General features: G+C 39.1%; 2 protein-coding genes across 3 annotated transcripts in view; one reads left to right on the top strand and one right to left on the bottom strand.

Moving 5' to 3' along the window:
• hykk.2 (hydroxylysine kinase, tandem duplicate 2) overlaps positions 1 to 16,021 on the top strand; it is a 53,008-nt gene that overhangs the window by 6,088 nt on the left and 30,899 nt on the right. The window lies entirely within an intron of this gene.
• nmur1a (neuromedin U receptor 1a) lies at positions 3,091 to 11,314 on the bottom strand. Its single transcript, XM_079643810.1, has 3 exons — positions 11,218 to 11,314; positions 5,110 to 6,054; positions 3,091 to 4,563 (listed from the first exon to the last, which is right to left on the bottom strand). The coding sequence occupies exons 2-3, from the start codon at positions 6,026 to 6,028 to the stop codon at positions 4,178 to 4,180; spliced, it is 1,305 nt and encodes a 434-aa protein (XP_079499936.1). The 5' UTR covers positions 6,029 to 6,054; positions 11,218 to 11,314; the 3' UTR covers positions 3,091 to 4,177.

Raw genomic sequence — 16,021 nt, 5'->3', positions numbered from 1 at the left:
TATCTCTCAGAGGGGCGTGGGGAGGGGCTCCTTATTTTCATCTAAAGTAAAAGACCCAGAATCAGCACTTTTGAAACAGGGCTGAAACAGAGGGGATTATGGGATGCTGCAATGAATGATCTGTTTGGTGTTTCGAGCCAAACACTTCAGAGACATGTTTTGTATATATCTGAGACCTATAATATATTGATGAAAAACAGTATAATAGGGGACCTTTAAAACACAATTCCAACGCTTGATCAGAATATAACCTTTCACCTTCCATTTAGGTTTTGAATAAACTTAGTACATAAAAAGTGCATACAACTGACATGGAGTTCAGGGTCTTACAGCCATAGATTAATACTTTAGGGGGAAGTGGAAAGAGAAACATTGACGAATGGGAGGTGGCCTTCACTGATGGAGCTAATCAGCAATACCTAGTGTCTGAATTTTACACTCCTAAACTCAATAAACATTTGTTTTATGCCAGAAAATATAACATTCTGATCAAAATAGTCCATTACAATTGTAGTCTAATAGGTTAATTAGACATTTAATTGCAAAGAAATTGCTGCATCATGAAGATACCAACAGCACTTTCAATTAGCCTCTTATTTCTCGCCATACATCCTAATATTGTGTGTGGACCAAATAAACCCGAAAAATAGCTTTTATTATCTGGAATTTTAGCTGCACACTAAAAGGACACCGTTAAGATGAGTAAAATGAACCTGAAATTCACAACGCATATTTAATTAATACCGGATGTTGAATGTGAGTCCACCAATCATTAGTGCAAACCTTAAAATATCGGCTTCATGTCATGTTTTGTCAAAGGACTAATTTAAATGGGCAACATGTAATTAGAATAAAAATGTATACGTCTGTCTCCTTTCTCATTACTCAGAACAGTGCAATCTAACCTCTAAGTATTTATTTATAAAACAGCTCTAATTACCGGACTGTAGAATTTGAGTGAATGCATAGCAGTCCGATATTAGCATCATTTCCAGGCATGGCTATTAGGAACTGATGGTAAGTATATTGATGACAGATGCTTAATAATATGTTAAATCCAATGGTTTCTGACCAAGGCAGGCTACAAAAAATGTCTTGGTTCTCATATGTCATAGATTGTGGGTTGGTAGGCACTCCATATTCCCAAATGAATGTGCACATGCTCTGAATAGGAGGGTTTTGATTCAGTGTCGCCACTGTCCCCCATCAATAAATAGATCGCCTTTCTTTCGTTTCTACACAGTGCTTTTCAACTAATTAATGAGTCACCATACGAAGCATCACTGCGTTTGAGCTTGCTGAACTGAATTTCCTTTCTCCTTTTCAGGATTGGTTGCCAAAATAACGTTAATCTCAAAAATCGATGTAGTTAAGCACTTAGTCGTCATAGATGGTGAGCTCCAGAACAAGAGTTCTCTCGGGTCAAATTAAGTTAAGAGTGTGATGATGAAAGGAAAATCTGTCAACGTATTTTCCACCTTGTTTTCATTTAAGGACTGAGCTTCATATTCTCTGATGTGACAAAATAAGACATCGCCACAGAGTTTTTCCAGTTAAGTTTGCACCTTTCAGATGGGTTGAGGTGAAGGCTGTGTGTCTGCATCCACAATCTACTCATGCTCTCTGTTAAGAGTTGTGTCTGAGCATTAATGAGGCTTTATTTTCCAATCTTCACCTTAACCCCCATGGCCAGATGGCTATGAGATTATCACTGGCTGTTATTTACAAGAGGAGTGTTTCAGTGGTATCCAATATTGCCCCCAGAGACATTAGCAAAGCCAGATTTTCTTGGCACCTACTCTAAAGCTTGAACTTTCTTCTTGCACAATTCTTTGGCTTGGGTTTTTATTTCAAAAGGTTTAAGATATTTGACAGAAATGTTAGTTATCATATAAACTTGTGTAACAAATCTGTTAAACCGTGTAGGGATAATGTCATTTGTTTTTTGAACAGCTTCCACTCTCCATTCAACGCTTTGTTAACTGTCTGCCTTATAAAGAATCTACAAACGAGCGAGATTTTATTTTTTTACTCTCCGCCAGAAAGCAATTATCTGTATTTCGTTGAATTGAACTATCACTATATTTGCGATTTAAGGCAATAGATGAAGTCCATTCTAATGTTAAGAGGTAGATGGTAATGTGGTCTGATAATGCTGACCTAATGTTCATTGTGCAGTCATAGTGATTAGTTTGATCTTTTATATCTGATTAGAATTCAAGCTCTTACCACTCTGGATTTTCATATTCTTTTTTTGATTGACAGGGTGCTGAACCTCTCACAAGGACAAAAGGTGTCATTTGAAACCTCGAGGAAATAACACAATGCTACCACTTCCAGTCAAGTGTCCTTATTATTCATCTTGGAAGGAAAATAAGACAATCAGTGACTTTAACATGGATATTTGTGCCATGTGTGTGTGAGGGGGTTAATGACATGTGCAATAGCAATGTAGGAGGACACGTGCACCAGTGCAGGTGTAGTTTAGGGTTTCACTTTGTCTTTGCAAGCTTATGGTAAAGGGTGAGATCAACAGTATAACACTATACAGTAGTATTAATCAAAACTTTTTTTTACTGGTTTGTTCTCATTACAGCTTTTTCTTTAATTGCTGTGTTTAATGAAACATGCAATGCCCTCATAAATGTCCTCTGTGGAACAGTGCAAGAATATTGTTTAATTAAGATGATCTTTTGCAAATATTCTGGTGCTTAATGTAAGCATAGCTTTAGAAAGGTTTTCATACTGGTGTGCCTTTAACAAATAATAATAATGTATCATTTAAAAAGGCAGCATTTCCTGCATCCTATGAAACTCTTCTCATTATAAGTACGCAAGTATGAACATTACTTTAGTTAGGAAACAAGAATATTTCAAAGTTTAAAGTGACAAAAAACAATGGAAGAAAATAATTGAAAAACGTATTATTTTCCTTTGTGATGGACAATAAAAAGCATTACGAAATGTATAGAAGATATTTATTTGACACAAACACATATGCAAACAGTGCACTGGGCTGACACACATTTTGTAATCAGAACATAGCACACATTATATATTCTTAATGCCCAAACACTTTGATATTAGATTTTAGCACATTTCGGCTCACACATTACATCACAATAACAGTAGCAGTATAATAAAGAAATTACGTTTTGCACCATTGTATTCACATTCCTGTACTATTTTTTAAAACAAGTCCATAACATTTATTTTTGGCATGGAACAACTTTTGGATTCATTTTTCCACCTGATACTTCTCAACTTTTCAAATGTTTGTAATAACATATAGAACAGAAGATCCTTAAAAGCAGCACTTAATAGTTTGATAACATACAGGAGCTGTATTTACATTCATAGCTGTATCCATCTTTCTGATTCATAGCTTAAAGTGGCTGCAACAGACACATGTGGCACGATACCTACACATGTGTTGGCATGGCCGCCATGTGTGTTGCAGGCATGAGTGTTCAGGGTTTAGAAGGAAAGGGATCATGTTCAGGCTAAATCATAAGCCCTGCAAAGTGCCACAATATTGCATCTGTTTACATCAGAGCAGCTTTTCTTCATGCCGGTCGACAAGCAATTATTTTCCAGTGCTCCTCACTCTCTCTCTCTCTCTCAAAGGATAATTTGCTCAAATACCAGTTGTGACGAGTCTCTCCTTCCTGTCTATAATATGCTATCCTGTATTATTCCAGAGAGCTTGAGTATTGATCTAATGCCTGCCCAGGCATTTTTAAAATAGTAGTAATCTGCTTTTAAAGTTTTCAAAGGAGAATAGTTCATTTAGGCCTCAATGAGACAGAGCACTTTTAATCAGCTCGCAACCTCTGATATTGTTTTCAACTAGAGTGAGGCTTTAAGCTTTCTGTTTCTGCATCACTGAGCCTCTGTGAGTTTAGCAAAAATAAAGGTTAGGTAAGGAGATGTTGTGGTTGCAACACAACAACAAGACAAAATAAAGTGCAGAAAGCATAACCTTTTGCAAAATGATCGGGTCCTAACACTGCAGCGTGAAAGCTCCGGCTTTTCTGTTTTTCCACTCAGACTGTGTTTTTTGTAATTGGTAGCTAATGCACCTCAAAGTGGATGACAGATGGATGCAGAGGGTCAGAACAAAATAGCATGCCATCCACAACAATTCATCCCCATTCACACCCCCGTTAAGTTGTTTTTAACACGAAAAAGAAGTTTCACCTTTTATTCTCACTTCTCCATCTTCTGCCACGGCTTCAACGACAGCAGCTCCACTGCTCAGCGGAGCGTCACTTAGGGTGCTGCGGAGCGTCATACGGGTGACACTGAGTGAGTGTTTTCTGGGAATTATGTCGTGGGGCCGATGACACATGACCTCTTTGAACATTTCTCTAAAACGTGTGGACATGAGGTTGTACAGGATAGGGTTGACGGCCGAACTGAGGTAGAAAAACACTCCGGAGATGATGTGTACGTACTGAAAGATGTGCAGGTGGTTGTCAGTCCAGTTATCGATGAAACTCCACATAAGACGGTCAGTGTGAAACGGGGCCCAGCAGATCCCGAAAACCACCACTAAAACAACTGAAAGGACAGAAAGAGATGATGACACAATGGGAGTCATGGAGGGGAGATTTCAATAGCAGTATATTGAGTGAAGCCAACATGCGATCTATTCAATTGTCCCTCTGGGGGCTGTGTGTCAACGATGCAGAGACTATCTTGCCTGGCTGACAGCTGTCGATTTTTGTAGAATTGTTAAGGTTATTTTAGGAGATCTCTCAAGATTGTTTGTAAATGCAGCCCCTGATCTTTAAAAACCCTTCACTATTGGTCTCCACCTAGTTTTGTTTGTTTGTTATGGCTCCAGATAATAGCATTCTTGTGTTGGGAAAAATCCCTCTGGCTTGTTTGTGTTTAAAAAATAAAGAAAAATGAGGACAATGCCTTGTGAGATACATGGCCAATTGCCGACTTTTTCCAACAATGTACATCCAGTAAGCCAGACTAGCATCGGCCTAAAAACTCTATCGATTAGGACTCTTAGTATTTCATAAATATTTCTGCTTACAGGTCAGCTAGGCACATAACTCTGGTTAGTATTAAGGTACAAACCATTTTGATACTCACACAACATTTTAGTGACCTGCTGGCGACGGGCCTTCTGCTGCTGTGTCCGGATGTTACAGAAGCTGTCCTGTCCAAAGCCTGTCTTTGCCTCAAGTGTGTGACACATCTTCTCCCGCTTAAGCTGCAGCCCAATGAGCGTGTAGAGAGCGCTGATAGTGACCATGGGCAGGAAGAAAAATAGGAAGGTGGTCACCTGGATGGTCAGGTTGTACATCCAGGGCGGTTTCACTAGAGTACACATTGCTGAGTCGGGGAACTCTCTTGTTATGTTCCCAGCTGGACCGGTGAATTGAGTATGAAGGATGTCGATCCCATGTAGACTTGTGTTTGGTAAAGCACACAACACAGACACCCCCCAAACCGTAAGGATAACCTTCTTTGCATGGGTGCGTGTTACAACATATTTTGCCCGTAGTGGGTGCACCACAGCGATGTAACGCTCTACGCTCAGCGCTGTTACGTTCAGGATAGATGCCAGGCAAACAGTCTCAAATAGGAACGTTTTAAAGTAGCAGCCACCCTTCCCCAGGAGGGAGGGGTAGTTCTGCCACAGCTCATACAGCTCTAATGGCATACCGAGCAGCAGCACAAGCAGGTCGGACACTGCCAGGCTGAACAGGTAGTAATTTGTTGGCGTCCACATGACTTTGTTGCGTGCGATGACAGTGCATGTCAGCACATTCCCCATGACACCTACCAAGAAAATGAACAGGTACGTGAGGCAGACAGGGAGGAACACAGATGATCGACGAGGCCCTAAATACTTCTCCAGGTAGCTTTCATCCGACAGACAGGCATCATCCAGTTCAATATGGCTGCCGTTTGCATCAGAGGTCAGATTGATACACTTTTCCCCCGGAGGACAAAGCCATCCGCCTTTTTCAGCCATTACATCAAAAGAGCAGTTAAAGGCAGCCATTTCTCTGCAGTAATCAGAAAAGGTATCTGAGAAAAGAAAAGATTAAACAGACATCAATCAGTATGAAATGCCATTTTAAATCATTTGAACACACATGAAAATGAAGGTTAAGATTATAACATTTCTAATCGTAGTTGAAAATAAATCTAAGTTTTGTCGATTACTGCGAAAGAGTACAAGGAAGTAGTTATTTCACATCATGACATTTATCTTTTTTCATCATGTCTCCCTAACGATTAGATTAGCTATGACTGCATTTTCTGCTAATGAGTTATGAATTGACTTTGACAGTGAAAAGAAGACTGACTTATTAGATAAGCTTGAATTGCCATCTGTTTCCTGCCGTTGTAGTAGAGCAAAACAAAAATCACAATCTTTGTCTTGGTGCTTCAATAAATAAATATAAGCACATCTTATTATTTCAGTAGAGTTAAAGAATTCATGAGAGGCATAAATATTTTAGTAACAGCTAGTACTCATGTTTTATATGAATTACTACTATTAGGGTGAAAGGGGACATTGATAGTGACAAACTAACCAATAATTAACAACCTATTCAAAGCGTTCTTGAATCTATCAGCCTATTGATTTAGTTTTTATGGCTAATGTACTAATTAAAGCCACTTCCAGCTGCACTGATAGAATATAATTGGGAGGGATGAAACCCTCTTTAATGGTCACACATGCAGAGCACACACAGTGAAATTTTTCCTCTGCATTTAACCCATCCTAGTACCAGGAGTCTAGTACTAGGAGCAGTGGGCAGCTATTGTACAGCGCCCGGGGAGCAATGGGGGAAGGGGGATGTCCGGTGCCTTGCTCAAGGGCACCACGGCAGGGCAGGAGGTGAACTGGGACCTCTCCAAGTAGAAGTCCACACTCTATATATAGGTCTGGTCGGGGATAACATAAAGAACAAACCTATAGTAGTGTATGCATTTATAAGGGAATATAGAGAAAAGACGAATAAACCATTTGGTCACATATGAAACAGACAATTGAAGGAGAAGCAATGTACTTTGTAATGGAAGCTGCACCATATACTAAGAGTAAAGAGAAAACAGATGGGATTTGGAACACAGCCAAGACCAGGCCAAGACCAAGCCAGGGTAAAAAATCACATTCAATTGAATCACAAATATGTACTGTATTTTTATTATTATTTAAAGGGGGTTGGTGGGCTGGGCTTTTCAGTTTGAATAAAAGCTACTCAAATAGGCATGCAAATGTTTTGGGACTGCTTTTGATCTACAGTAGGATACATACACATTGGCAGGCCCAGTGGCTGTCTGGTAAGGAACATTCAGTGCAATAGTGGTGAATTTATTTGAGCGGTCCAATCTTTTTACAGGCAATAGCACAGGGATATGGGCATAATACACAGGGGCATACTTTGTCGCAAAAGCACTTACAATTCGAAAGAAGGGTCTAATCTGACTTTTTATTCCATTACCATGATCCTCTAACAAAAGCGGTGGCTACGGGGGACTCCTTGTGTGAGTCAGTACCTAGTGAAAGGCTCTGTTTCTGTTCTGAGTTGTCTCCCGATTCTATTCACTTTTCAGTGTTTACTCAAAGCCCTGAGTCACTAAATTAAAGTCGCCCACAAGGGTAGTTGTAATGATATTATGTACCTTCTGTCACATCCTGGGAGGAGTCATCTGGCTTTCAATTTTTTGGGATAATCTGGGGAAACTAGCTTTTTCTTGATGGGGATAGGATAAGATATTGTTGGGCAAATAACAAAACAAATCAAACTGTATTATTGACTCAACACATGAGATATAAGACAGGCACCAAGCAATAGATTCTCATTGAAAGCAGTATGTCCTTGAGATGTACTGTACCCCCTGTTCAAAGGAGCACACTTCAGAAAGCACTGAATCATTATATATTAAGTATTACAAGGCTTTTGAAGTTCCGGTTGAAGGAAAGTAATTGGGTAATACGTTAAAGGGCTTCAGAGTAACTTGGACGAGATGAAAGTTAAAAACATCTGTCCTGTGGATAATTCCGTCATTACATGAATGTTTGAATTCAAACGTTTTTTTTGGTATAGATTATTAATGCATTACATGAAAGACATTACATATGAACTTATTTAGCCTCTGTCAGATTTGAGCCGATGCAGGAGAAGTAGGAACTGCTCAATTAGTTGAATGGAAATTTCCAATGATGTTGACATTTTTCCAAGTGAAAGCCGGGTAATAAGAAAAATAGGAAACACTTTCCTGCCATTTTAATGACCGACAGTTGAGAAGCAGGAACACACAACAATTTTCTTTGCATTTACATTGAGTTATAAACTCAATCAGTGGTAGGGCTTGTTGTCAGTGGTGGCACACGCAATGCATTACAACAAAATACATGCAATACACCATTTTCCTATGGTTGTGGAGTGTAGTGTGCCATAAATGATTTATTTGATCATTCACACCATTCATAAAAGCTAGCAGTCAACCTTGGGGTGAAGGTTGTAAGAGCATATTACTATATCACTCTGTCCAGTGCATATTCCAAATAATAAAATAATGTGCTTTGTAAAAATTGACTAATGAATATTTCAGCTCTGCACGTTGAAGGATCACCAGAGGATTTGATTAATTGAGATAACACATTACATATTCTTTATTAGTATTCTGCTAGTCATGTAGGCTGCCTCTAATATTTTTTGTTCAGTCTTAGTAAGTCTACATTGTATTCTATATTTCAGAGTATGTTAATAATGAAGTAAAACTAGAATACATAGGCCCTCAGTTACAATCATCTATTAGAGCATATCTCTTGATGCTTCTTAATCGCCTAATTGCCGTGATCACCAGAGAGTCATGACTTGCTTTCACTAAAAATGAGTGAAACAAAGTCACAACACGCTCTGTTCCAAGACTAATTCAAGAAAGTTGCAGTTGTTCTTGTAACTGCTGCATCACCGGTTGGACACAGATGAAAATCTCCAAGATGTTGTGGTAGATTAAACTTTATTGTTCTACAGTTAAAAATATATCATTTTTTGTATGGCCATTGAACAGCTACAGCACTAACAGCACTAACAGAGCCTCTGCGTTAAAAGAAAACGATATGCAATGTCCTTTCCCGTAAACAAACAACACAAATTCACTTTATTAGCAGATTTTTTCATGTTCACAGCAACTGTGCTGCAGTTATTGACTATGACTTGTAGATGTAGATGCAGTAAAAAGCAGGACATTCTGTTTTCACAAGTCCTGCCTTGAAAATATAGCTCATTAGAGCAGTGGTTCTCAAACTTTTTCTGTCAGGCTTAAATATTGAAGCTAAATGCATCAATCTGGTGCACTTTGAGAGCAAAATGAAGAGATCTATGGATACATCTCTCAACACCCATATGAAACAGAACTGTAAACAGATTTACTTTTTCTTTATGGATATTTAAAAAAATCACCCTTTTAAACTTTATTCTTTTTTTACAGTCATACTGTATAGTATTTCATACCTGTTTTTCATTTATTCTCTTATTTTTTTTATAACTATAATGATCATTTAAACGTGTGCCTCGGAAATAATTGTTTACATTAATGGTGACCAAAACGTTTGAGACCCACTGACATAACTTAGACTAAAGTTAACTATCTAAACACTGAGAGAGTCATTTAGCTCACTGAGTCTCTCAGTCTGACAGGAGAGGACTCTCCTCCACTTTGTTGTTGAAAAAACTCCTTATATCCGTTAGCGTAGCTCGCTAGCACCAGAAGCTAACAACAACGATCTCCGGTACCGGTGCGCTCTCTCTCTCTCTTTCGCTCGCGCACGCACACAAAATGGTTCGTTCCACACATACACAGAGCCGAGCTTTAATGAAACACAGAGACTGTATGATATTATTTTCGAATCAATAATTTTTAAAATTATGATTATTATTTTTTTAATCTTTTTTTTTTTTTTAATAACCTGTTTTCCTCCTTGTCTTTCGCGCCCCCCCCCCTGTCATGCCTCTGCGCCCCCCAGGGGGGGAGCCCCCCCCCCACGTTGAGAACCACTGTTATAGATGTTGTTATAGAAAGATATTTGTCATTCGGCTAACTACACAACTGCAGCATCTGTAAAAGCATCTCCTACTCCAACACCAATGAAGTATCTAGTCCACTGCTATAAAGCCCTTCACATCAGATTCCAGGAAAGCTTCAATCACCTTATCCAGAATGAAATACATGTTTTGTTCCCCTAGGAGCCAAGGATGTAATCTGGCAAATGGCTGACTTGTGTATGCCGCTTCACAAAATGGAAACAAAATTGTGCGAAAACCCATATGTGGAATTTATCTGATGTTTCTTTATACCGACAAGTCATTTTAAGCTATCACTTTAATAACACCGGAGGCATTTTGCTCCTTCACCTTATGCACTTAAGAGATAGACCATTATCTCTCTTTATTCATGAGCAGTGAGCACGCTGCACCTTTCATGACTTCATTTGATTTGTATGATCTATTTTCACAATTATGAGCAATTCTGTGTTTTTGTTCAGTTAATCTGTACTTTTTATTCATAATTGGAATTGTTACAATGTTAAAAGCAGAAGGAGGAAAAGTGAGACAAGGAGATAAACTACATACTCATAAGGTCCCATGTGAGTTTAAACTCTGGATATCTTTTTTGATTCATATGATTTTTTGAACAGGATTTTAAAAAGCAGTATGTAATATGTTTGGATTTTTCTCATTCCTGCATTGATCGTCTGCACAATATAATGTAAAGTGTTTTACGTTGATTACTTTTCCCCCCACAATCCTGTTATGCTAAATGTGGCAGGTGCCTTTTCATGCAGGAACCACTTACAGGTGAAGGACTTTTGTCAAATTGAATTATAGTCTCAGTGTGGTTGCCTTAGCAAACCCTATACAATATTACAAAAGGTCTGATAACATGCACTGCCCTGATACAAAATATAATCTTAGCAATTTATTTATAAACATTAAATACTACTATATATAATGTTTTGATCATGGCATTATCATAAGAGCTGTTTAGAGAATCAATGGATCTTCCTTTCATTATCATAACAGTTTTTTCTATGTCATATGTACAATTAAAAAAACGCTTTTATTAAAATAAAATAAAAAAGACAGGTTTACAAAATGATACATTTGTTGGTGTATTTTTAACATAGATAATGGATATAAATAGCTTTCCAAAGAACATAAATCTTCTTACCTCTAAAGTGTTCGCTTGATGTGTTGTCTTATTCCCTGATGTAGAGACAGATAAGTATCTTGAGCGGAGTGTGAACAATGTGCTGCTCTCTCAGTCCACTCTCCTCCTGCTCTGTCGCTCTCTCATCAAGCGCCGGTCCCCACACACACGCTCACACACGCTCCCTCTCTGATATTCCCCCTCACGTTCACCCTCATACACCACACATTCAAACCTACATTTATAACTGCCCACACTAACTAGTATAATTACTCTTATGTCAATATGGCAATAACAAGATATGTGTCCCTTTCACAAAGGGACAATGCTCTTTCAATGTAATGACACAAAAAATCAATTAGTATTTAGCTACAAATATTACAGTACTTTTTACACAACCTTATGCCATACAGTGTACAAAGTGGAGCTGTCTTTGACACATAGCGTGACTGCTTTGTTCTTGTTTTTGTTTTTTGTCTGGAGGGTTAGAAGGACACTCCTCCACAGCGCTGCAGCCAGATGGCAATTTGTGCTCATGTCTGTTTATCTCCTCGATAAGAGGCAGAAAGATTTGAGTATAATTTATGGTAATTTGTAACACGATGTTGCAGTTGTAGTCCATTTATCCTACACGCAAGATACATGACAGAACAAAACAAATACAGCTATAGTAGTGCTAGCAATGCATTCCTGAACTGCACATTTTTTGAGTCAGCAACAAAAGGAATATAAACACCAAACAATGGTGGATGTTTAATGGAAGATAACATGGCCGTCATCATCAGAATCTGACATCAGGGAAACACAGTTCTATAACTTTGCCGTTTGATGTAAACACAGTCTGCCTCCACTCATCTCACTCGAGCTTGCTTATTGCCCATCGAGTGCAATAGCGTGACCCTGGAGGCCATGATGAAGGCACACATAGTTTTGCTGTATATCTATTTCTTATTTTCCAGTGAACAGACATCAGCCAGCAGCAGGCTGGGTAGTGGAACAGCCCAGAGTTGAACAAACAAAACAATCAATGAACAAAGAGATGATTTGGAACTTATAGCGACTCCTGTTGGTCATCATTTGAAAGGTGTGGAGGGCAGGGTGCGGGGTCGGAGATCTTTTTTAATTTCCCTTTTGATTCAGCGTTTGTGAAATTGTAATTCAATTTATGGAAAGGTGGGATTCAATTATATTGGATAATTTATTGACTATGTGCTGCAGTTTTGCATCCGTGAGTATTTGCTGCATATTCTGTTCTGGATGAAGTGAATGTCCTCTATCATTGCTTTATAAATGAGACAAATGAATGCATCTAGGCCAAGTTAACAGTCTATGTAATTTTTGTTTTCCTCTCATCAGTAACACAGCCTTTAAAATATTTAGTAAATGAGACAATATAGGTGTATTTAGGCAGAGTTAAGCTCTTGTTTTCCTCATCAGTTGAACAAAACAAATGTACGCTAGAACCATATAAACGTTCATTATACCAAAAACAGGCCTCTTGTTGAAAGCTCATTTAAAAGCTTTTCACTTGTATCAGAACAATTGGCTTTTTCAATATCAGCTTTTGTTTCCAGATTCATGTTGGAGTTGTTTTGGAAAGCAAGAATATGTTTTCCATTTGGGAAAACATCACTCTTTTGTCCTTTCAATTTTAAATTAATATCCTTGAGCGATGAATAATTATCTGCCAGATACGACAAAGTGTGAAGCCAATCATGAGTGAGGGGAGGGGGGGCTTCAATTGGTGGGGGAAAGCATGAATGTCATTTTTCAGTTCATACATTCTGGCAAGACCTCTGCCTTTGTATCCCAGCCCAATATCAGTGCACAGCTGGTCTAAAATATAAATCCTAAACAAATGATTAGGGTGTACTTCCTGTTTTGATTGGAACAATTAACAAATCCACATGTCCGCATTATACACGACCTGTAGCGGTGATGCTCCACATTTATTTTATTGCTGGCTTCATTACAGTTGTCTAATGTTGCACTCTGGTCTTGTTCTCCTTTTTGTTAATTAGTCAAGCTTCCATCTCTTGGCTGGCTGCAGAATATAATATCTTAATATGGCTGAAACCTGTGAGTGTTAGAAATACCAACAAGCTCCCTTATGTGGCTCAAAGGTGTATATATAACTTCAGAATCCCAAACTGGAAGAAATTCTGCAACTTTGTTCCGTGACCCTGATAAAATCTCCTGCGACCCACCTGTCAGCTGCGACCAGTCTTCGGGAATGAGCTCTATAGAGGAATGTAGTTATTTGCAGAAAGCCAGATAAAGGACCTTTTGTCAGTTTCTGCTGGAACAAACTGGAATCTCTTCTACCCATTATTCATCCATATCACCGGGAGAAAATAATAGCTTCAGATGTTCGTGTGTCATCTTCTCGTGCACTGAATAACCTTGAACAATGGGGAATACGTTCAGACTGTTGCTGTCTCTCTCTTCTATTCATCTACGAATTCTAACCATAGCAATCCAGTAGTGATGGGAAAGTGCATGACATGGGCACCTCAGAAAATAATAACAATTAATAGAGGTGAACCCACTCCCCTTTATACAAAAATGGACCATGTTCGTCCTTGGAACACATCTTGTTGGACGTAATGTGCCCACTTATTCTCGGGTGACATTACATGATAAATATGCATGTGTTACATGAAGCAGGTGTATAATCAAGCGCATGGTTAGCCTTAAGCACCCTTTAGCTGATTTATTGGCTTCCAGGGGTAATTGGCCACATAGAAAAAATCTAAGTCGCAACAGGTGGGAAACTGGATATGTGCTTTGCCCACTGGTGACAAACAGCTGGCTGATACTGCTCCTGTGTTGGAGAGAAAAGTGGTTTAGGCATTGGCAGAGTGCCATCTGTTACTGATTTTCCCCTATTGACAATATTAAGCCTAGCTGTTGTGCTAATACACAACACTGTCAATAGGCGCGTTCACACCAAGTACTTTTCCCACAAAGGTTCCTGAGAACTACGATTTAGTTGCGTTCACACCAAAAAGCCCCAGGAACCAAATTAGTTCATGAGAACCTTTTTTACCCCCTTTTCAGTTCCTGCTAGAGAGCAGGGACTTTCGTGGGAGAAAAAGGTTCCTATGTCTGATTGGCTGGGCGGATTGCAAACCACACCCCGTAAAACTCCCAAAGACTTTTGTGAAGCCGCCATTTTATTATCCTCGCATTGCATTATTAGCATTAGCATTAGCCCAGCACAGAAACGCAGAGAGACTAACTTATGACAACACAAAAGAAAACATGAGAGTGGTGGAGATGAGGAGGTGTCGGCGTTCTGGCGATTTACTCGGAAGGCTTCAGTAGAAGCTGCTGGGAGTCCCAGCAGCTTCTACTGAAGCCAGTCCCTAACTCCGGGGACTTCCGGCCGGGGATTTTGGGCGGCAGTATACGCCGTGAAGTTGTTTGCGGCCTGCCAGTAAACCCAAAGCAGAAGAAGAAGAAGTGACGTCAGCGGCTTCATTTGCCTAATCCACCCCCAGGGACTTATTTCCGGTGTGAACGCGATCTGTACTTAGTTCATGAGAACTAAAGAGTTCTCAGGAACCTTTGTGGGAAAAGTACTTGGTGTGAACGCGCCTATTGATAGTCAGTAGGTGCAATCTTGCAATGTGCTTACCTGATTTCATTTTGAGTTGGCAATAGATGGACTATGGTGAGGAGTGGCTCAAACCTGTGCTAATATTGGTAAGATGCCAATTTCTAAAAGCTTGGTGGATATGGTTTTCGAGGCAGGCCATACTCGTAAAATGTCCCTTACCATTGAAAGTTCTTCAAGTCAGGACCAAGTATGTGCTGCATAGCTGTACGAGTGTCCATTAAAGAAAGACTGGTAATTATCAAAGGTAGATCAGCTCAGTGTCAAACCGTTCTTCTAAAAAGATGGATTGTGTGTTTGTGTCATAGGGTGTGAAATCTATTCTTAAACTCTCTCTCCTTGAGCCAGTGAGCAAACATGTGGAGTGGCTCCATTAGAGATTGATTTGCTGATATGATTGCTAAGAGTAATACCTTAGAGGTGGCAGTCCCATCAGGGCCACTGTTATTGGATTTACTCATGGCCCTGGCAAAGCTCTCAGTGCCTTGTGGATTGGGTCAATGTGCCTATTGTGGCAGGTAGCTGTGGGCAGGTGCTTTTCCCAAAGTTAGTTCATTTATCTCCCTCGGAGCTGCAAAGGCTCTGTTCTAATGACCTTGACATTTAATAATTTATCGATTAGTTTGCTTGTGCTCTTCTTCTGAAAAAGCTCAACTGTTTCTCCTTTATTTGCAGTATATTTCCACCATTGTGTGATTGTGTGATTGAGTTTAGAGCTTTCTTCCCCATCTGGTCATGCAAATGTAAAGAGGGGATAAAGCGGTGTATTTTGAGCCTGCGTCAGACAAGCTATCAATATTAATTGACTCTCTGGGCATCAAATAAAGAGTGGACCAATATGTGTTAACCCAGAGATTAATGTTCATGATTTAACAAATTGGAAAAATAAACGTACAACCAATGCTTGGGCTTTAGGATACTGAATTTCATTATTTGTTGATCTGTAATTTGGATGCATTGAAATATATAAAACATTAAAAAGTACCTTTTCCATTACAACACAATGTTGTAGCACTAACATTTCAGTTAAAGTTGCTTCTGATGCAGCTAGGCTAGCAGTTTTTCTTCAATTGAAGCTAGCTAGATTTCCCTGGATCCAACATATCTGTGTTCTGAACGCAATGAGGAAATATTTAGTGAGTATTTTCCAACAGACGTTATTAAATTCTATGATATTTTCTAGTAAATCATCAATCTATCAAACAC

This window comes from Notothenia rossii (genome assembly GCF_949606895.1).
Source record: "Notothenia rossii genome assembly, chromosome: 1".
Taxonomy (NCBI): domain Eukaryota; kingdom Metazoa; phylum Chordata; class Actinopteri; order Perciformes; family Nototheniidae; genus Notothenia; species Notothenia rossii.
The sequence above is the reverse complement of the archived record's forward strand: the minus strand, read 5'-3'. Positions and strand labels throughout refer to the sequence as shown.